Consider the following 23,120-nt stretch of genomic DNA (forward strand, 5'->3'; position numbering starts at 1 on the left):
ATAGAAAGAGCTTGTAATGTTGCCAGTAACATAATGATGATGCTTAACATAAGATGATGGCTAACATCATCTCTTACTGTAAAATCTGTTCTCAATTCCCTGTAACATTGTTTAGTTTTAACTGTTCAGGAAACAATTTTACACACCAGGTATCTGTAGGCATAAGAGAATCCTCCTGAGGTTTTGCAATCCCCACCAAAAATTAGGTGTTATTTGAAAAGTAAAGAAAAACTATGGCAGATTTCTCCAAGAATCTCTGACACTTCCAGGGAAGAGAGACAAAATTCACCAAGGAAAGTGACGGTCAGCAAAGGGCTTCTGACTGACTTGCTTGAAAAATCTACTAATTTCTTTTCAGTTTGTAGAACTGTAATTAGTAACCTGTGTGTAGAGAATCTGTAAAACACTGTTGCCAAAGGTAGCAGTTTGTTTCATTTTAGAACAGACTTGTGTTCTTTTATCATCTGGACCTTCCCTGGTCCTAAGCCTTCTTTGAGGATTTGCACAGCTTTTCCAAAAATCTGCACCTCAGTCCACCAGCTTGAGTAAAAACAGTCTGTGTTCCCTATTACAAGCTACAAAAAGTCCATGCAACTGAAGCTCCAGGAGGAGCTTGCCATGGGTTTGTCTGGTCAGTTGCTTCCCCCATAATCAGGCACGCTGCTTTCCATCCTTTGTCCTCAGCTTACCACACCACACATGCTCTTCACATAACCAATAAAGAAGATAAAAGTTTTATGGAAGGAAGGACATACAGAGAAAAGATGATGAAGAACGAAAGAGGCTCAGATGATCATTGGACTTTCAGCATTTTCGTTTGTCAGCTACATAACTTCTACCTTTCACCACCCAGACAACATGGTCCCAGTTTTAGCTCCTCAGCCCAGTGAGGAGAGGCTGAGAGCTGGGACTGTTTAGCCTGGAAAAGAGAAGACTTGGGGGGAGCTTATCAGTGCGTATAGATATCTGCAGGCCGAGTGCAAAGAGAATGGAGTAAGGCCCTTTTCGGTGTGCTCAGCATCAGAACCAGAGACAACGGGCACAAGCTGAAACACAGGAGGTTCCCTGTAAACATCAGGGGACACTTTTTTACTGTGAGGATTACTGAACACCGGCCCAGGTTGCCCAGCGAGTTTGTGAAGAATCCCTTTTTGGAGATATTGAAAAGCTGTCTGGATGTGGTTCTGGACAGCTGGCTTTAGGTGACCCCACTTGAGCAAGGGGGTTGGACCTCCAGAGGTCCCTTTCAGCCTCAAACATCCTGTGATTCTATGGTGCTCCAAGGGCCGAGGAGGGGTTGTAATTGTAATTACAGAGGAACTCCTGAATACTTGGTGTCCTGCTGTGTCCAAGCATCAAAATAGGTTAACGTGTCTTCAGTGCCCCTGTGTCTTTTGTGGCTAAGCAGCATGGAGCCAGGATCTGTCTGAATCACATGCTGTAAGAAATGGTTGAGAGGGCTGAGATGAAGAAATGGAGAGGAGTTAGCTGATCCTAGCTGCTGCTGTGGTATAGATAGTAGCTGGGACAGTCAAGTTCAGTAGATCTTAACAAGATGGCCGTGGCAATTGGAACTAATGGAGTGCCAATAGAAACCATTTTTGGAGAAGAAACTGAGACTGAAAAGAAAGCTTAGGGAGATTAAGGTGTGAGAGAGAAAGGAAGGGAGAGAAGAGACAGCTCTGACAGGGAGCCCAGGTCTGAAGGGCAACCAAGACTTGAAGGATCCTGAAATATAATAGGTGAGGAGTGTAAAATAAGAAAATGAGACCAGGAACAAACAGAATATTAGGTGTGAACTATTGGAAGAACAAGATGGAGAGCAAATACCTTTTCTGTTTGTTATTTTTACAAGCAGACTGATAATGAAAGGGTGACGGGAGTCTGAATGTCTTGTTAGTAAGACAAGTGGTGGGGATAGTGGGCAGTAGTAGCAGGAGACAGAAACTGCCTGAGAAAGATGAAGATGAGTGAGACAAGTATACCAGAACTTTTTTGAGAGACTAAAGGGCAGAAGTCTGGGATGGAGTAAACAGGGACTACTGAGTGAAATCAAGAACCTTTGATTAGGACCAGCAGGAGAAAAAGGGTCAGAAGGGGTTATGGCTTTAAGAAATGAACGTAAGTCTACATCTGATAGCACCGATCTTTACCCAGGAACTGGCACATAATCCAGCTTTCCCACATCTCATCTTTCTTTTGACAGCAAGTACCTGTGAAAGTCCTACCAGCAGAGGTTTTGTTTTGCTGCCTGTTGTTTCACTGCCCAGATGTGCATCTCAATTCCACAGATGTTAGCAAACACCTATAGCTATCATTGTTAGGTCAAGCAGTGGAGACTTGTGCAGTGGATATAAAGGCTCCAGGCTTGCTGTAGGATGATGCTAGAAGGAATTTAAGGGAGTAATTTCCTATTAGATATGTATATATATATAATAGAAATAATGTATATACACACATATTCTAGGAAAATAAGCATCAAAATCCTGTTAGAAGAATTCTGTTCTCAAAGTGAAACAGGAAAGATTTCATATTAATGCTGGTCCATTGTGTTTAAGATTACAATCACCTTTGGTAGGGTTTTTGGGGTGTATTTTTTTTTTCTTTTTTTTAAACACAGCAACATACTGTTCTTTCTGTATGGTCCCTGCCATTCACTGTGCAAAACATTTGTGCTTTGGGAATGGATCAGGCCTAAGCAGCTGAAGGAGTGGGTGTCTTTGATCCCTTTTGACTCTGAGTTATGAGAGTCTGTCCCAGCAAGGGTGTATGTGCCTAGTTTAGCCATGTACTGCATCAGAATGGATGAAGAAACAAATTTTGCTGCAAGGTTAACCTACTGCAAGGTGCTTTCACTGGGGCATGCTGGACACCAGCGTTCTCAGCAGCCCTCACATCATGAGTACCTGCTATGCCCTTCTTAACTTGGTGAGAATGTGGATGATCCTTTCTGTCCTGACTGGAAGTAGAGGGACCGGTTTGCTACCAGAAGTGTGCACCATCCTCTGGAGGTCAGGGCTTACAGGATGCTGTCCCAGTCTGGGACTGTCACCAGGAACTGCATTGCCAAGGAGAATGAGAACTCTGAGTGTCCTGGGGTGGTTAGAGTGAGACTGTGAGAAGTGTGATCAATAGGTGGTGTCTTCTGCTGTGCTGCTAATGACTTATGAAAAGGCAATGAAGTGTCATGACTGTCTTGTTTTCTTTTTCTTCCTTCCAACTTTTAACACTCAACCATCCATGCCTTTTAGGCAAGCACACTACCTGCCCTCCCTACTATGCCCTTACTTGAATGTCACTGCATGTAGCTGTGTGCCTACAAGTGATCTCTTTGCAGACCTCAGAAGACATCACAGGCTTAGACAGTGGTAGTCTGTTACAGACTAGACAGCGTACACAAGGCAAAAAGCCAAACTTCCAGCACAACAGAGAGAGGCTTATGTTTTGCAAAGGCAAGGGACTGTCAGGGCTGTGGGTGGGTGGAAGACTGGCTGATGTTGCAGCCTTCGGGAGTGTGATTATGATAAGAGAAAGGGAAGCTGTGTTACCTACTTAGGCCTTGCAGGATGAGAAGCAACCCTCCCACAGTTTCTCCAAGGAAACATTTTCCTCACCCTCCCACAAGTGAAACAGGAGATTGTGTTTTATCACACCTTCTGGTTTTAGTTCTCATCAGAAATATCCCTGTAGGTTTTGGATTAATGTTTTGCTTGAAGCATTCTTTGTGGGGATTGTGCCATGATGCTGCTCTGGATGGATCATCAACAACCTGGTCCCTGGTTGAACTTCAGTGCTGGCACAGGCGATACTGGGTACTGGCTGTGGTGGTGATCAGATGGTCGGATAATCACACAGGTGCTGTTCAGTGCAGTGTCCATTGTACCATCTCCTGCTCCCAAAAACCCAGAGTAGTGCTGAAGACTGTGGCCTGTCCTGGACTGTCCTTTGTCTTAGTGCCCACGTCCAGGGTACCTACGTCTAAATCAGGTGCTGGGCTCCATGGTGTGCCTGCATTCACATAGCTCTTTCAATTCTATGCAATATGGGCACATCAGCTTTGCTGCCTCCAGGCTCCCATTAGACGTTTTTACGAACATGTTCTCATTTTCTTAAACTTTTCCATGTATGGATCCCCTATTCTTTCATACATGGCACTGTTAAGTCAAGTTGGTAATGCAGCACTGCCACCAGATGACTCTTCTCCTTAGGGAGGTCTTAAACTGTCTGTACCCAGATGCAAGTTGGAGTGGTTCTGCAGATTGCACCATGCTGAGTCCTCATGTCCACCAGCTGTCATGTCCATTCACCAAATAACAAAGAAAGCAGAACAGAAGGGGACCTAAAAAATCAAAAGCAAATCAAAATCAAAAGCAGAAGGCTGAGTATTTAATAATGAGAGACGATAGGAACTCAGAATTTGAGGGCTGGTTACATAGCGTGTAAGTCCGTTGGGAGGGCATAATGTTTTGTGGTTTGTGCATATTCTGTGTATGCTTCTGGGCTTTTAGAATGTGATGCACTTCACTCTGTCCCTTATTAATAGTCTTTTGAGGAGGAATATAGCTGGACCTAGTCTTGTCTTTAAGAATCATTCTCTTAGCTGGAAGTTGAGTCTGAAAAGCAGTACCAAATGTTTTATAAATTAGTTGAAAGGGACTTAAATTACATTCTCTGATTCTCTCTTGTCAGTGCTTGCGGCTGTGATTTATTTTATGTATTTTTTTTAAGCAACTGAGAGTTGTTGAAAATACTCATACACCTATAGGTGAATTTACTGAAAAGCTCCAGAACTTTATAGAATATGTACCATCATATATAGTGTAGGTCCAGGAGAAAAACCTTTATATTACTCAGTCCCACTCCTACTACCTCTCTTCTTTACTGACCCCTCACACACAAGCTGTATTTCTGTGGACCCCACAGTTCCCCACCCCATTCTCTGGGTTTGCAGAAATGAAGAATGTAGCACCTTCAGGGGGATTCAGGTGTTTGAGGGACAGGGTTGGAAATTATTTCCAGTATTTATACCTGCCAGAGAGTTAAGTGTTTTAACTTCGGTTCTGTTCTTCTACCCATGAGCACCTTCTCGTAGGTCCTTCGGTACCTGCCTCTTAACACTTATTCCATAAGTCATTCACTCCCAGGTGCTCCTCAGCAGAGCTTACTAGTTTAGGCTTCGTTTCTTGGAGCTTCCTGGTTTAATGTGAGTGTACATTGCTGGCAGGGAACCAGTGGTTTAACCTGACTACCTGGTTTATTGCAGACCACCTAGTTTCATGGGATACCATCTATGGTGCCAGTGACTGGTGTGGGTTGTAAATTTTCTGGTCCAGCAACAGGGTTACATGAGATGGATATGGATTTCTGACTTGTTGCAAATGCGGGATGGAAATGACTGTTAAATGGTTTTTTTTCTTTCTCATGTTACATTTTGCAGTTTTAACTTCTACATCCACCAGTAACAGAGCAGTGCCTGACTTTGAGATTTCCTGATAGATTTTTTTCTTTTAATATATTTTTGTGTTTAATCTTATTGCCTGTTTTTGTTTCATCGACTCTTTTAAGTTCTCCTATACATTCTGTTAAACTGTAGCTTCCTGGCTAACATGTATTCCTTTTCCCCATAGGCATGTGTGTGCATGTACGTATACAGGATTTTATAGCTTTTGTACATTACAACTTTTATGTACCATAAGGTTGTCCTTAATTCCCAGCTTCTTCAAATACTTTTCAGTTTGCATTTCTGATCAAGTTCAGTTCCACTGACTGTTGCTTTTAAGCTTTGGCAAACTGACCACAGCAAAGCTTCAGCTCTTCATAATATTCTTTAGTCACATAACTCTGATTACACAAAGTAAAACAACGAGAACAACCTACATAGTCTCTCATTTTTAGTTTGGTACAAAATACTGCTTCATTGTGTTATAGTTACTGTGCTAACAGTTGTCATCTGTTATTGTAGAAGTCTTATGGAAGGTTTTTGTGAGTTGAACAACAAACATAGCCCTGGGGGAGTAACTCAGGATAACAATTTTTCATCCAGCCAGAGACTTAAAGAACATCTCACCCTGTTCTCTGTTTATACTTGTTGGTATATAATGATTTCCACTAATACTGTGGGTTTCATTTTACTTGTCAAAGCCCTCTGAGTTGTCTGTTACTCTGTAATGTTGCCTTTAATCTCCCACTCTTCCTATTCTCTGTCTAGTGAACAGTTGAGACCTTTGATCTTTTAACGTTCCAATAAGATGTAATGCCACCTTTCACTCATACCAACTGCATTACTTCTCCAGTGTAAAAGTAGATGAACTAAGATGTATGAAGAGAAATGTAATCTGTCAAGTCTGCAGTTTGACGTTAGTAAAGCATTAGGTGGGATGTTTTGTGCAGTTCTGGAGAAAGCACTAAAGAAAATGAAACAGTAGGAGGCAGGGAAAACAGTCAGAATGATTGGAGGTTTGGGTAAGTGAGGTGAGAAACAAATGCTAACAGTCTTCAGATACATAAGAAACAATTGCAGAAAGGAAGAGAAGATCTAATGTTCAACACCATGGTGGCTAGGGCAGGTAGGCTTAGCTGGTAATAAGAGAAATGCTGCCTGGATATTAAGGAAAAATTTCCAACTCTTAAAAATCGTGGAATCACAGAATAGTTTGGGTTGGAAGGGACCTTTAAATGTCATCGAGTCCAACCCCCTGCAATGAGCAGGGACATCTTCAACTAGATCAGGTTGCTCAGAGCCCCATCCAGCCTGGCCTGGAATGTCTCCAGGGATGGGGCATCAACCACCTCTGTGGGCAACCTGGGCCAGTGTTTTGATACCCTCTTTGTATCTAGTCTAAGTCTACCCTCTTTTAGTTTAAAATCATTATCCATTGTCCTGTTGCAACAGGCCCTGCTAAAAAATCTGCCCATGTTTTTCATATAAGCCCCCTTGAAGTGTTGAAAAGCTGCAATAAGGTCTTCCTGGAGCCTTCTTTTCTCCAGGCTGAACAGCCCCAGCTCTCTCAGCCTGTCCTCACAGCAGAGCTGTTCCAGCCCTCTGATCATTTCATGCCCCTCCTCTGGCCCCTCTCCAACAGGTCCCTGTCTTTCCTGTACTGAGGCTCCAGAGCTGGACACAGGACTCCAAGCGGGGTCTCACCAGAGCAGAGGGGCAGAATCACCTTCCTTGACCTGCTGCCCACACTGCTTTTGTTGCAGCCCAAAATACAATTGGCTTTCTGGGCTGTGAGCACACATTGCCGGCTCATGCCCAATTTTTCATCCCCCAGTGCCCCCAAGTCCTTCTTCACAGGCCTGCTCTCAATCCCTTCATCTCCCAGCCTCTGTTGATATTGGGGGTTGCCCTGACTCAGATGTAGGACCTTGCACTTGGCCTTGTTGAACCTCATGAGGTTTGCATGGGCCCACTTCTCGAGCTTGTCCAGGTCCCTCTGGATGGCATCCTGTCCCTCAGCATGTCAGCTGCACCACTCAGCTTTGTGTCATCCACAGACTTGCTGAGAGTGCACTGTCTGTGTCACTGATGAAGTTATTACACAGTACTGGTCCCAGTATGGACCCCTGAGGGACACCACTTGTCACTGATGTCCATCTGGACATTGAGCCATTGACCACTACCCTCTGTATGCAACTATCCAACCAGTTCCTCATCCACTGAACAGTCTACCCATCAAATCCATATTTCTCCGATATAGAGAGAAGGATGCTGTGGGGGACCATGTCAAAAGGCCTTACAGAAGTCCAGATAGATGATGTCTGTACCTCTTCCCTTGTCCACAAAAAATAAGGTAGCTAAACATAGGAATAGATAATCTTACAGTGGACCTACTACTCCTGAAGCATAGTAGTCCTTCAGGAAGCTGCACTCATTTTCTTCTGTGTGCCCTGCCATTTTTCTGCAGCCCAGGAGGGTGGGACTAAGATTGTCTGAGCTTCTACCACCCCAGATGCTTCCCACAACTCTGAAGACTTTCAGAAATGGTAGAATTGTACTGAGGTGATTGTAGTTAGTATTAGTGGAGTTTGTGACCGCATCAAGATCATAGTGGAATTTCTCTTGCCAAACTTTGAATTGTTTTTCCAAGAACTTCAGTGGGTAATCTTGCTAGTATTAGATCTATTTCAGGACGTGATGTACAGTCCTGTTAGCATGTAAGGGCTTAGTGACATTATTTTCAAGACATTGACATTCATCTTGTTTAATTTTCCTACTTTTTAATTTTCCTACTTTTCCTACTTTAATTTTCCTACTATTATCAATAAGTTTCTTCCTCCTCTTCATTCTTGAAGTTGACCCTTTCAGGTTTTTGGTTCAGTAGATATCAATTTAAGAGCTCTAGTTGTGAAGATAGTGTTTTAATTCTGGTACTCTGGTAATAGAATTCCAAAAGCAACAATTCCCAAAATAGATATATGTTACAGTTATGTTGTAAAACTACTAATTCCATATCGTGTGTTTTCTATTTTGTTATGAAATGATTGGAAATAGTAGGTGCAACACATAAACCACAATGGCAGACTTTCAATATTAATAAATACCCACAAATATTTAGAGTTCCTTCTGTAATGGATTCTAAAAATTTGTAATCACATGCACACACCCATGCACTCACCTACAGAAATATGAGCATCCCCAGCCCCTTGCTCTTCTGGGAGTGTGGGTGCTCCCAAAACTGCACATCTTCAGGGGGAGAAGTGGGTGCTTTACTTTTGTCTGTAACTGTCTTGTTTCCTAAAACATGTTGTTCCCTGCAGTCTGCTAATGCACACGCTGGTGAGAAAGCTCCTCAGCAGGTCGCATGTGCCCACCCCAGCTGTGGGTCCCTGCCTGCTCCCTCCCAAACTGCTGTCGCACCAGCTGGGCTGCAGCTGTCGTGGCATCCGACGGGGAGGGTGGATGGAGGCAGCAATGCTGGCAGGGTGGTTTCTTGCGTTGTCGGGTTGAGTTTTGATCATTTCTCCAATGGGCTCCAGCATCTTTTATCCCTGTCATGAATTTTCATAGTGCTTTTATTCTTCTGAAGCTGATTCCTTCCTCGTTTCAGAAGTGTCTTTGTAATTCCCCACTGGTGGGTCACTGTCTTCAGCACAATGAGTCTGCAGGGGCAAACGCTTCTCAGACAGTGGGAGGTATTGCATTCACACACAGTTTATGTTCATATTTCTGTCACTGCAACTGCTGTTAGCCAGGCCTTTCTGTAAAGGGTGGGCTGTGCAGGCAAACGCCACCATGGGAGTTCTTTAGGTTGTTGCCCATATATATGTATGTATATACACATGTACGTTGTGAGCATGCCTGAGGTCAAAATATATGTTCTAATATTGTGTTGGCTAATAGAGTACTAGGTTAGAGCCTCAGGTAATTGTATCCCTATTAATATTCTGATTTAAAAAAAAAAATGCTGGGTAGTTAACCAAATAGGTTCTAATCTAGTGGGAGAGTCTACTTGTCGCACTCATAATTAAATGCCCAAAGCTGAGTTTGTTTATGTACCTGCTACAGTAATGCCAGGCATTTTTGAGAAATTCCTGAGCTTCTATATATTTAATATATTTCATAACAAAGTCAGCAAGAAGGTATTAAAAAAAAATTATAGTACCGGTCATGAAAAAAAAGAAGTCTGAAACATTGTCATTTACTAAAATGACTGACTCACAATATGTGCTCGCCATCATAAATGATACAGTAATTTTTATGTAGCCCACTAGGTGGCATTCATTACTTTGAAGTTTGCTTGCACTCAGCCCTGCATCCTAGGATTGCAGTTTTCTCACGAAATTTCTTAGATTTCCAGATGGATTTCATCTGTAAAAACTAATTAGCAGCTATTAGTATAAATGCTCTAATATGCTAATGCTATATGATTTTCTTCTCTTTTATTTGGTCCTATGTGGCAAAGCAACATTTATATACAACAGTGTTTAAATGGCAGAGGTCTCAAAGTTGTATTTCTACAGGTGTCAGACATTCAGGCAAGAACAGCACTGCTTATGTGGTCCCCTCCATCCAGTGATACCAGAGAAGATGCTGACAAGAATGACATACCAGATGTTTATACTTATGAAGTACTGATTTCAAATACCGGAAAAGATGGAAAGTACAAAACTGTATATGTGTATGTATTCATTATTTTAATTTAATTGCTGTTGTATTGAATTATGTGGCTTAAAACCTCTTTAAAAATCTCCCTGTTGTCCAGAGATTTAAGTAATTAGCAGTTTTGTGCAACTTCTCTTTAGAAACAAACTACTTTTTCAGTAAAGTTGGTTCTGTTTTAATAGTGAAGCCTCCAGAATCAATTAGAATTTAGAAACTTTGTTCTTACATGTTAGAAGTACGTTTTAATATAACTTAGCTGCATTTCAACCAGCTGCACTAGAAATTATGGGTTCTCAGTTAGTGAGGTATACAGGTAGTGAGAAACACAAATTTTATTTGTATTTACCTCAGCACATGCTTCTGCTCCCAATACATTTATCCCTCCCTTCCCTGAAAATGCTCTTGGTAAGAGACAGTCTTAAGATATGAAATAAAGTAAGCAGATTCACACAGAACACACCTCTAGCAGCAGCAAAACAAAACTCTTCAATTGTTTCATTCCTCATACAATGGTTTTCAATCATTCTTTTGCAACTTGGAGAAATATAGCAAAATTTACCATTAAGGGTAATGAGCACTCTGATAATTATAAATATTTGTATTTAGCTAGTTTATATTAGTTACCTTCTACAGATTTCATAGTAGTACATGAAACAGAAGCTGGATATCCCTGTCTTAGAAGCTTACAGGAAAAGAAATGAGTTTTGCTAATGTAATCTGATGTCAGTAAAAGCAGACTATTAGATGTCACTGAGGTGACTTTTCTATTTACTGGGCTCTAACAAGTAGGTATATGCCATCATTTATAGTTTCAGGGAATTTTTTTTGCAGGGCTGAACTGAGCTTCTGAAGGCCCCAGTACTTCAGTGGTTTTGGTATAATAAAATACATGCCTACACATGCAGCTGATCTTACTGACTAAAAAGGAAAATAATTGTTCTTCAAACAAAGAAACAGAGCAACAACAAAAAAACAGGGCAAAACAACAGGAATCAAATGCGAGAAGCCCCTAAAATTAAAAGATAAATGCATTTTCACTTTACTATATTTAGCAACAGAAACAAACTGTTAGCAAATTATTTCTTAGAAGGTGGATGGGTTAGATGATGTATGCCTTTTTATAAATGTATGGGATTCTGAAACAGTGTATTAAGCCGAATCATATCTCTTTCCAGTGGAGAAGAAAATAAAGTTACTGTAAATGATCTCAGGCCAGCAACTGATTACCATGCAAAGTGAGTATCTCCTCCTCTCTTCATTAAATTCAGTTCAAATGTTTCAAAAGTTTCATTGGATCTGTGGATTTGCCTAAGTCTTCAGAGATTCTTTACCACATCTCACCCTCATTTCAGTCACAAATCAACATCTTTGGCTTAGCCGACCACTCAGTCCATTTTGGAGAACACAAGATCGATGCGTCCTCATCCAGCATCTGTGCTCTTTACTTCTCATGTCGTGCCAGAACAGTGACATTTTTCTGTCCCTTGAGCCAAGCACAGGTGTCACTTGCTTTCTCAGTTTCCCAGAAGTGGCAGAGGGATGTTCCTGGCCCAGGAATGTGCTCACCGCTGGCCACCTGAGAGTTGGGTTATGCTGCTTTCACTTTGCTTCAGCAGACCAGTGAATCTGACCCCGTATACATTACTAAATAGGCCCCCAGCTCAATGTAATTCTGCCCTTCTAGCAGAATTTGCTGTTTCACTATGTCCTACTGAAGAAATAACATAGGATTGGAAAGATGTGGTTAGGTGTTCTTCTTCCCTCGTTTTTTACATATTGGAGGGTTGTCTTATTTCTTGGTTTAAAACAAATGATATGAATACAAGTTTATAAATACATAACATTGTGAAGGCCACCCTAAAAGTACTGCCTTTTCAAGAAATAATTGCAAGTGGAGCGTGCACCTTCAGAAATGACTGAATATACAGTATGTGAAGGATTTGCCTCTCATGACTGCCTGGAGAACCCCAAGACTCCTGAGTACTGACTGACTAGGGAACCAATTTAGAGGCAGCTAGTAGGAAACACAGGGAACAGAAGTGTGTCTGAGTAAGGATCCAAGTCAGAAAAGCTGTGCCTCTTTCCACATGAGCTTTACAACATCAGCAGAGGGTAGGAGGATGGTTTCTGTTGTGTGTGTCTTTTGACTAGCTTTTGCTCACATGGGAGAGCTAAATTCCTGGTTGTCGGTGTGAGGGGGTCTGTACCTCCTGGTGCTGTTTTGCAGGGTATTGTCCTCATTGCCAAAGCAGAAGCAGAAGAAGGTTGTCCTGTTCTTCATCACACACCATTTAATTTGGGCCACTATATGGCCTGCAGCAGAGCTTCAGGAGAAGGATGAATGATAAATTGACGCAAAGCTCTTCCTATGCAAGTGTTTACCTGTGATTTTGTTCCTATTTTTAGTAGTGTTTATGCACTTTACCCAATGATGTTTGAGTTGAAAATGCACGGAGGGTCAGAACCTAGGACTTTTTTTTCCTATCTACATCCTTTTTTTATCAGGCTACATTCAAACTCTTTCTTACTTAGTTCTGATCATTGTAGAGAATGCATGGCCATAGATGACTTGGCCATCTAAGCTCTTCCTGCACTAGCAGTTAAACAAAATTCTGCCAGTGCAGACACTGCCCAAAATCAATGAAAACCAGAAAGACTGAACTAGAGAGATAACTGACTAATTACATATTTGCAACTCTATGCAAGGACAAACAGCTTTGTGTGCAATATTAGTCACTGTTCAAATGTTTCCCTTGCCCTGTACATGAAATCTGCAAAGCCAAATTTCCTTGCTGTTCATGCAGCAAGAAAATACAGGGACTTTCACATCTTCATAAGCAGACAGCCTACATCTTATGCCGGTGATCGGAGGGAAATGGTTTTAGGGTTCTGTTTTTTTCTCTTAAAGGAGCAGGTGAATCAGAAGAAGGTAAATGTGCAGGTTCACCCAAGGAGGAGACAAGGCATGGCCAAACAGCTGAGGAGGGTGCAGTGGCAGAGCACAGGGGGAGGCCAGATAATGATGCTGTACTTAATTTTGGAGAAAAGCTATTAGAAAAAACATTTGTCTTAAAGACAGAAGTAAGAATTCACTCTTCTGAAGTACGTGGAGAGTTAATTTGTAGCCTTCCTAAAGGAAAGGACAGGGTGAACAGATTCAGCAAGGTCTTGATGCAGCGCAGAAGGTACTCTGAAAATGTATCAACAGCTTCATTGTGCTCAACTGATGAAAGTACTTGCAGAAGAATTATTCATAATACCATTTAATATGTCTGCAAGAGATAATGAGCCTGCAAGATGTTACCATTATTTCCCAAAGTACAGCAAATAACAGACATATTTCAAATGTAATTGTGAGACTAAAGCTGACTGATGGTAATGACGTACATCCAAAGGACTCTTGCATTACTTCTATTGACCAAGATGCTTCAACCGGTTTTTATTTATAAGAGTGATGTTTTAATATTGAGGTAGCAGGGCAGCAACTTAGTTCTGAATACTCAATTTTCTTTAGAAACTGTATGTACAGATTTTGAAGCAAAATGTTATTGGCTCTTTTCTACTTTAGAGTCCAAGTAGAATGCAACTGTGTAAAGGGGAGCCCTTCAGAAGCAGAGAGTTTTACCACATTGAGTTGTGAACCTGATACTCCAAATCTGCCTAGGATAACTAATCGGACCAAAAATTCTCTTACTCTGCAGTGGAAGGTAAGAATTGTTTTAAAACTTTTGAAATAAATATTTTAAACTCTTCATAATTGTTTCAGATTTGTCAATAAAATGCCAGTTTGTTGAAATGGAAAATTTTTGTCAAACGCACTAGTTTCAGTCACAGTTCTGTGACTGAGCAGTACAGTATGTGTACTGTGTTAAATACGGACTTCAGTAAAAAGAGAGATTCCCATAAAAGCAAGAAGCCTTTGTAGATAAAGTTACTGAGCTCTAATGCAAGGCAGTGGTTTGAGTTCCTTTCCTCTACAGTACTGTGGAACCCATTCCCATTCTCTGTACTGAATATCAGCTTATTTGCACAAAGCAAATGAAGTGGTCTGGAAAGACTGACATTTAAGCAGACCTGCAATCTAGCTGCACAGAAAAATTCTGTAGCATTTTATAGTGCTGCCAGAATACTTTTTCGAGGTCTAAGTTACAAAACAAAACCAGAAACATGATAAACACTCATCGGATGTAGACTGAGCTAGGACTGTCTTCGCAAATGAAACACCCATATAAGGGGAGCATCATTTGCCCTGCACTGATCGTGTCATAATTTGACCTATACGTACGTTTTTTACTTAAGTGGTCTTGTAACCAGTTGGAGCTCTAATTTTCTTATTTTCCTGTTGCAGGCATCTTGTGATAATGGTTCTAAAATCCACAGTTACCTTTTAGAATGGGACGAAGTAAGCAAATTATTTTATTTTTAATTTTGTGGGTTTTTTTAAAGTAGCTGTATGTGACTCTGCACAGCAAGTGGTATGAAAATTATGACTTCTGTCTAGAGGCATATGAGAAATATTCAATTCCTGAAGTAATTATGAAATCATGGTTATTGCCCAAATTTTTTCTTGGGGAACATAACATAACAGGAAATTCCTAATTACATTATTCTGCCACTTTTAAAAGTATTTTTTTCACCTGTAGTCCAATACTTCTCTCAAGAGCTGACACTGAAGGATCATTCTCCTGTAACAGTCTTTCTTTTGTACAAAGGGGGCAGATTTGCTATACCCCTGCAAGCATCTTCCAGTCCCTACCTGGAGAGCTGCCCTGAGATGGCAGAGCTGCAGAAGTTTCATGGCTTTTCCTTCTAACCCTGTGGAGCTGGGAAGTGGATAGGAAAGAAAAAAGCCTCTAATTCAATATGTATACAAAGTTACATATACGCTGCTACCTACTAAATATATATACTACTAACTCACTATATGGGAGATTGAGTTATATTTCGTTTCAGTTAATGAATTTACTTCATGTTTCTGTGTTAGTTTAATTGATGGGCACATATATAATAGGGTGAATAATATGATTAATGTAATTCCTTTTTAGGGAAAAGGAAATGGAGAGTTTTGCCAGTGTTATTATGGCCAACAGAAGCAGTATAGGATTACTAAACTATCACCAGCAATGGGGTACACCTTTAGGCTAGCAGCCAAAAATGACATGGGAATGAGGTAAATACTACTATTATATACACAAATATGAAATGCATATGCGTGTGTGTGCTTGTTTGGGAAAAACATATGGTGCCATTTAAAGAAACAAGTCTTCTGTCCAGCTGGAATAAATTGGAATATAGAATAGTTCATTTGGAATCACAGAATCACAGAATGGTTGGGGTTGGAAGGGACCTCTGGAGATCATATAGTCCAAGCCACCTGCTAAAGCAGGTTCACATAGAGTAGGTCACACAGGAAAGGGACCTACAGGGATCATCTAGTCCAACTGCATAGTTAATCACAGTATGTGGCTGGATTGTTTGGTTTACAGTTTACTTGTGTCCAGTGAACCACTGGACCCTGCTTGAGCATGGGAGGTTAGACAAGATGACCTGCAGAAATCCCTTCCAACCTCAGCTATTCTTTGATTCCCAGCATAATGCATTTTGTCCAGGCATGATATGGCTACATACTACAACCACTAGGTATATGCGTGCTTGCCATAGAAATGCTACAAATCTCAGCCCCTCTTAGAAGCAGATAGTGCAGCTACTTCTCCCAGACTCAGCCTCATTTCCTGAACAGCCTGCTCAGACATTTGTACACAATGCCCCTAGAATGAGGAATACAGGCATGGCACAGACAACCCAGCTGCTCTCATGTGAAATCAACCCAGGCTGTGCTGGCTTTTAGCTTCAGTCTTTGTAGATCTACACTGAAGTTGTTACCTTGGACGTGTTTTCTTCTGCTCATACTTGTAATAGGCTTTTGTGTCTGATGTAATAAGCACTTCTACTAAAATTCTGGGGATCATGCTAAAAGATAAGCGACTCAGCCGAAGGGCCACAATGGAATAGTTGAAATGATCCAGTCCTCGTGCTGCTGTTGTGCTGAGCAGAGGGCACCTCCTGCCACGCTCTCTGCTGCGCTTGGGTCCAGGGACGTTCAACATGGGGCTAGCTGTAAGGTAGCTCCTGAAGCTGGTGTAGCAAGTTTCCAGGGCTTACCAGCTCTCCTTAAATTTAGAGTTTTAGTGATGAACAGCCTAAAGAGGTGTCAGTAACTCTGTTGGAAGACAAAGTCTGGCAGAACCCATCCTGCTACCTGTAGGTGTATCTGTATTGTGCTCTCTGCTGCCATGTCCCATTGCCCAGGTATGTCCCTTTATCTAAGGTGTCTGTTAGTCTCCTGTTACCCTGTGAAATGGACAGAATATGATATTACCGTATTGCTGAATCCTTTTGAAGTTCTAGAGCTTCTGAATGCTTAGGATATGTGGTTCTTAATTGCTACTTTTCAGAATTCATAGAGCACCATACTGTATTTAGAATTTTTTTAATAAATTACATGTGACTTCAGTAGATATATGAGTAAGAACTTGAAAAAAAACTGATAAGTAACAGTTTCTCAGGTTATGCTTATGCTTCTGTGTGCAGTAGTTCTTAGGGATGTTTCTTGGTCTTCAGGCAAAGCAATAAAGCTGTCTGATAATCTCGCTACCAGGGCTTGTCATCTCTAGAGAAGACTGGCAGTGTCCACACTACCTAGTAGCACTTGGACCTTGAGGTCCTGTGTGGCATAAAAGCAGGACTTCTCTACCCATCAGCCTAAAATTGCTATTTTGCTTTTTTCTTTTTTTTTAATTTAGTGTTTGAAATATGAGCATCGTGCAGCAGCTCACCAGAGTGGTGTTTTTATAGCATGAAATAGAGGATGTGTGTGTGTCCTTCAGCTGGCACGAGGAGGTGCTTGAGGGAGCAACACCTGCTTGGACAGGGTTAAAGGATGGTGTAAAGCATAGGGAGTGCGAATGCATTGCATATAGTGCAATATAGACATAGTTCCTATGATTGGGCCACTATCAGAGAACACTGTAGTGGGCTAGAAAGACTTTCAGTGTGTTCTGACACAGTCTTTATCATGTTACTGCCTTCTGCAGCTTGTTTCTAGAATTAATTGTTCTCTTAGTTGCTCCCAGACTTTGTCTTGATGAGATTTGGTTAGAACTGTTAGACAAAACAGACAGGGAGTGAGCTGGCAGTTAAGCGGGGCCCAGTGCTCAGGTTGTCTTCCTATTGCCCTTTTACCTCGGAGTGCAAATGCCCCGTCCAGGAATACCTGCACATATTACAGATGCCTGCAGTGTAAGCTGGTAGAAGGCACTGATCAGTTAAGTACCCTTCTTAAACAAATCATGCCAAATAGATTTTTAAATCAATATCTCATAGGCTTGTAAAGATGCACTTTATTGTCTTTATGATATTATTTAATTAAGATGTCTCTTGAAATAATATTTATCAGGGTAGAGTCCCTGATTATTCCTTATGAAGAATGTTGAGAACGTTAGGCGTCTGGAGACAGAATGTTGTCTAAATGATTTTATCAACAGGAACAGATATTTTATCTTTGAGTTACTCATATTTCTAAGTTTAATTCTAACCGCACATGAAACAGTGGCTAAAAAAAACCTGGAAAAATAAAATCTATTTGAAAGATAGATAGCATTACTGTACTTTCTAAGAGAACTGTTTAAGAGTCATTCAAATGTGAGTATCACTGAACTCTCTTAGTTGATTTCAGTGCATTTTGGAGTGATTCAGACGAGTAAAGAGATGAAATCGTTTTAAGGTGTGGGGTTTTTTACCATATATCTCCTTGTAAGGTGACTTCTTCAATAATCTGTTGTGAATAAAGCTAGTATTTGTCTAGCCTCTTTGCATGCTTTCTATTATAACGTAGGCTGTGTGAGAGAGAAAGTGAAGTCAAGATGTCTTTATATTGAGATTTTTCAGAAGTCAGGTTCTGACACATGAGATATTTAACTGATACTGTTGCTTAAGCCATACAGGGAATTTTGTTTTCAGGGCTTCCTGATGTTTACTAAGGTAGTGCCTAGCTCTTAGATTTATGTTAGTTTTATACAGTAAAAAAACTAGCTCGTAAGCCTGTGTTTCTTCAGTTCTGATGTAGAAGCAGTAAATATCCAAATAAATGCCAGCTGAGAACAGGTGGGTGTTTTTTAGAATCTAGCTGGATACATGTCAGACCATCTGTGAAAGCGTAGTCCCTGTGACTTCTGCACCCCTCTGTTTCACAGTAGTTCTTTTCTTGTGACTTTTTGTATTTTCACTTCAAGGCGTATCTAAGCATCATCAGATAAGGTTAACAGTTGTGTTAGGAGACTGTCTGGCGTACACTCTGCTTCATTTGTTCTGCAATAAGACTTCCATATTGGCAGCTCTTAAAGTAACTTAACATTAAATGAGGCTATTATTCTATTATTTTCTGAATCACTAGAGAAACTAGTACTTCACTGGATACTTGAAGCATATAATTGCTGCCTGGGAAGCAACATTTTTTTTGAGGTCTTCCCATATATGCTTTTATGTCTTCATGTTTTCATTTTGAATAGGAGGGACACTGTGGTATTAGTACACTATTGCATATAGAGCTCTATTGTTTTAGAACAACATAATATGAAAAAGCAAAATGTTTTCATTAGCAAAACATTGTAATTATATTATACAAAGGAATCTTTCAGTGTTAACCTTGTTCAAATGTTTTGTTACTGACAGACTCATGGGCAAGTCGTCTGCATGTACCACCTTGCAATTTCCAGTTGCACACATGTCCAAGAAACTGTCATAGCTGTGTTTAGTAAGAATTATGTTTTTCTAGGTATTCTTTATTGTGTCTAGTTAGTTTACATACTGTCTATTTTAAACAGTGATTTTAGTGAAGAAGTCCTGTATCATACCTCAGGCACTGCCCCAACAACACCAGCAAGTCCTTTGCTGATGAATGCTGGAGTTACTTGGTTATCCCTACAGTGGACAAAACCCTCAGGAACACCATCAGATGAAGGAATCTCATATATATTAGAGATGGAGGATGAAAACTCAGTAAGTTTACAATACTTATTCTCAGTAAGAAAAGAGACTATAATGTTTGATACATTATTGTATTAAGTGTAACTGTTTACTTTTGATAGAATAGTCTACAAAGAACTGTGTTTTCTGAAATTAAGCTAATGACTTGTCATTGCTGTGACCAAGCCACACAGCTTTCTCCTTTTTATTGTGACAGTAATCGTTATTAGTATGATTAAGCCCCAGTCCTACAAAGACTTTTAACTTTCTGAATTTACATCTGAAAGTTAAACCTTGCAAGAGCTGGATCAAAGTAATTGCATCATGAATTGTGGTCTCCCCAGATGTCATTTCAGCCTCATTAGCTTTGGTTTAAAATTAGTCCTGTTCTACCCTTTGAAAATCTTAGGTATAATTTCTGTTGACACTGTATATGTTTTTCTTTACTGTTCTTTTCCCCTCTTCTGATTGGAGAATGGTTAATTAATTTTCCCCTCTCGAGAGAAAATATCTTGTGTTTACAGAATGAAGTTACACTTAGTACTTTGTCAGAGGAGCATAACAGTTACAGTCTGAAACCATAGTTTATTTGTATGAAGTATGTTACATGGTCTTGTTTGCAAATATAATGTTTCAAACAATCCTTTTTAATTCTGCAGGGATATGGTTTCAAGCCAAAATATGATGGTGACGATCTTACCTACACAGTGAAGAATTTGAGACGTAGTACAAAATATAAATTTAGGGTAAGATTTTTTCATCTATTTGGGTTGTGGTTTTTTTTGCACCAGAGTATTAATAGTTTGAGATTGACTCAGAAGTAGGGAGGGCCCTTTTTTAAGGAAAACAAAATTTGATGCCAATTTCTTACAGTTTTAATCTATTAAAACTATCAGCTGAACACCTTCTTCATTGATCAGCTCTGCAGAAGGAATAAGAACCTCCCTCTGCAGGAGCATAACGTAGTTGCAGGTATCTTGAAATTCCACTTTGTAAGTCAATGTTCTTAACAGCTGGGGGTTTTATATTTGGCTTCTGTGTTGCATATAAATGGGTAATATTACTTAGTGTAGCTATAGGGTTCTTTGATAGACTCAAAGCACATTGGGATAAGGAGCAGCTTTGATCAAAAAACATTTGTCAGCGCCAGTACAGAACTGAGCCCAAGTTAGTAAATCATTCATATTACCGTGTGCCAAGCCCATTCTAATAAGTATTCAGTGCTGAACTTGTTAGCTCAGGATGGAGTCTGGCTTAACAGTGGGTTAACAATGAGCTTTTGGCTGTGGTTAAAGGCAAAAAAGCAGCATACTGGCTATGGAAAGGTGGCCAAATAGCCATCAAGGACTACAAGAACCTTGCTAGGACATACAGAGATGTGGTCAGGAAGACGGAGGATCAGCTAGAACTGAAATTGGCCAAAGATGTCAAGAACAACAAGAAGGGGTTCTTCAGATACGTAAGCAGTAAGCAGAAGCGCAAGGAAGACATACCTAGGCCCATTGCTTAAGCAGGGCAGAGAAACAAGTTATTAATAACATCAATAAGGCAGAGGTTCTCAGTGTCTTCTTAGCCTCTGTCTTGACCGGCATAGCTAGACCCCAGATCGCAGGATCCAGTAGCTATGCCAAGGCATCTATCAACCCACCAGCAGCAGAGGAAGGGCTGGGCTTTGGCCTCTTTAGAGGGCTCAACCCACTTTGACTGGTTGGCCAGGGCAGAATCCACTCCAGGATGTTAAGAGAAGTGGCTGATATTGTTATGAGGCCACTCTCTATAATATTTGAAAAGTGATGGAGATGAGGGGATATCCCTGATGACTGGAAGAGGACAAATACCATGCCCATCTACAAGAAGGGCCCAAAAGGGGACACAGGAAACTACAGGCCCATTAGTCTTACTTCAGTCCCTGGGAAAGTAATGGAACGAGTCATTCCAGAAACTGTTACAAGCCAAATGAAGCAGGGGATTGGGAAAGCTGAAACAGATTTACCAAGGGCAAATCAGGCCTGACTAATCTGACTGCCTTCTACAACCAAGTAACACTTTGAGATGACCTGGGGAGAGCAGTGGATTCTGTTTACCTGGAGTTCTGCAAAGCATTTGACACTGTTTCCTACAGCCACCTCCTGGACAAACTGGCAAGACAGAGACTGGCTGGGCAGATTAATAGAAAACTGGGCAACAGGCCACACTCAGAGGGTGGTAATCAATGGTTTTTACTCAGGCTGGCAGGCTGTCACAATTAGTGTCTCCTAGTGGTCATTATGGGACTCCACACTGTTCATCTTCACAAGCGATCTAGACAATGGGATTGAAAGCATCCTCACCACATTTGCTGGTAACACCAAACTGAGTGATGAGGTGGACGTGTCAGAAGGGAGACCTATCTTACAGAGAGACCTGGACAGGCTGGAAGATAAGACTAGCAAGAACAGTATGAAGTTTAACAAAGACAAGTCAGAGTAACCGTAGAGCCCAGTACAGGCTGGGATTTGTATGGCTGGGGAGCAGCCTTGCTGAGAGGAATCTGGGAGTCCTGGTGGACAACAAGTGGAACATGAGTCAGCAGTGCACCACTGCAGCAACCAAGGCATGCCTGATCCTGGACTGCATCCACAGGGATGTTACTAGCAGAGGTAAGAGATGTCATCACCCCACTCTACTCAGCACTTGTCGGGCCACACCTGGAATACTGTGTCCAGTTTTGGTCCCCACTATTCAAAAAAAGCACAGACACACTGGAGGGGGTCCAACGGAGGGCCATGAAGGTGGTTAAAGGGCTGGAGAACCTGCCCTGTAAGGAAAGACTGAAGGAGTTAAGTCTTTTCTCCTTGGAGAAGAGAAGGCTTAAGGGGGACCAGTTTTCGAATACTTAAAGAGCACCCACAAAGAGGAATGAGGCTCTGATTTCACAGGGAGCCACATGGAGAGGACAAGGGGCAGTGGGTACAAGTTGCACCGGTTTCATCTTTATGTAAGAAATAAATTCTTTACAGTGAGAACAATCCATCATTGGAACAACCTCCCCAGGGACATGGTGGAGTCCCAGTCACTGGATGCTTTCAAGACACACCTGGACAGGGTGCTAGATGATCTCATCTAGGCTCCCTTTTCCCTGAAGGATTCGACCGGATTGTCTTTCAGGTCCCTTCCAACCTGGGCTGTTCTGTGTTCTAAGCTGTTCTTGAACAGTTGTATGGTTTTCAAAACAAAGCTAAAAACATGAAGCAGAGTCAGAATGATCTTATCTTGGTCTACAAGGGAAAATGTTGATAGCTGTTATATTGCATACACCTAGAATACCATGTAATATGGAGGAATTATGAACTGCTGAAGAACAGCATCTCTGTGCGATATGAAAGGTGGCAGTTTAGGGGTTGGTTGCTTTGTTTTGAGTTTACACTAAAACGTATCAGTAATCCTTTTCAAGTGATAGCAGATATTTTGCACTCTTGAATACAATTACTTTCTTAAGCACAAAAAGGTTATGGTAGGTATTAGTCTTATAGGATTTGGATTTTTCTACATAACTTAATATTTAAATAATTTTAAATATATAGTGTATTCCAAGGGCTGTACCAAGCTAGGACTGTTACAGCCACACATGAACTTAAACTAAAGAACAGCCAATTACCTTGGAACTAAATTTTGCAGCATTGGTTGTAGTTTTCCTTTGAAAGTAAATCTACATGTTAATCATACACATTACTAGTGAATATATAGTTAACTTAAATATCCTAAGTTTGGCGTTAAAAAAAAAAAAAATCAATGTTTATACCCTAGTTTTCTTAATGAAACACTAAACAGAAATCTTTGTTCACCCATTCAGAGAGCATAAAGGAGAAACAAATGTTGTCTTAACCAGGTCATTAATTTTTATTATACAAGAGAAAGACTTAATTAGTAGTAATATTCCTTAAGGCTTTTGAAAGAAGCTTTATAACCATTGGAAACGTTATTATAATACGTAAATGCTAACTGTGCCTGT

The 23,120-nt window shown here is 40.8% G+C and overlaps 1 protein-coding gene across 7 annotated transcripts in view; it reads left to right on the top strand.

Moving 5' to 3' along the window:
- The window catches only part of FNDC3A (fibronectin type III domain containing 3A), a 121,704-nt gene that overhangs the window by 76,858 nt on the left and 21,726 nt on the right, over positions 1 to 23,120 (top strand). For all 7 annotated transcript variants that reach the window (XM_082054722.1, XM_082054725.1, XM_082054723.1 and 4 more), the window contains 7 exons: positions 9,964 to 10,121; positions 11,281 to 11,340; positions 13,674 to 13,812; positions 14,454 to 14,507; positions 15,151 to 15,275; positions 18,988 to 19,162; positions 19,789 to 19,875. In XM_082054722.1, the coding sequence (XP_081910848.1) occupies positions 9,964 to 10,121; positions 11,281 to 11,340; positions 13,674 to 13,812; positions 14,454 to 14,507; positions 15,151 to 15,275; positions 18,988 to 19,162; positions 19,789 to 19,875 (798 nt within the window). The remainder of the gene's footprint in view (positions 1 to 9,963; positions 10,122 to 11,280; positions 11,341 to 13,673; positions 13,813 to 14,453; positions 14,508 to 15,150; positions 15,276 to 18,987; positions 19,163 to 19,788; positions 19,876 to 23,120) is intronic.

This window comes from Streptopelia decaocto (genome assembly GCF_964273445.1).
Source record: "Streptopelia decaocto genome assembly, chromosome: 1".
Lineage (NCBI taxonomy): Eukaryota > Metazoa > Chordata > Aves > Columbiformes > Columbidae > Streptopelia > Streptopelia decaocto.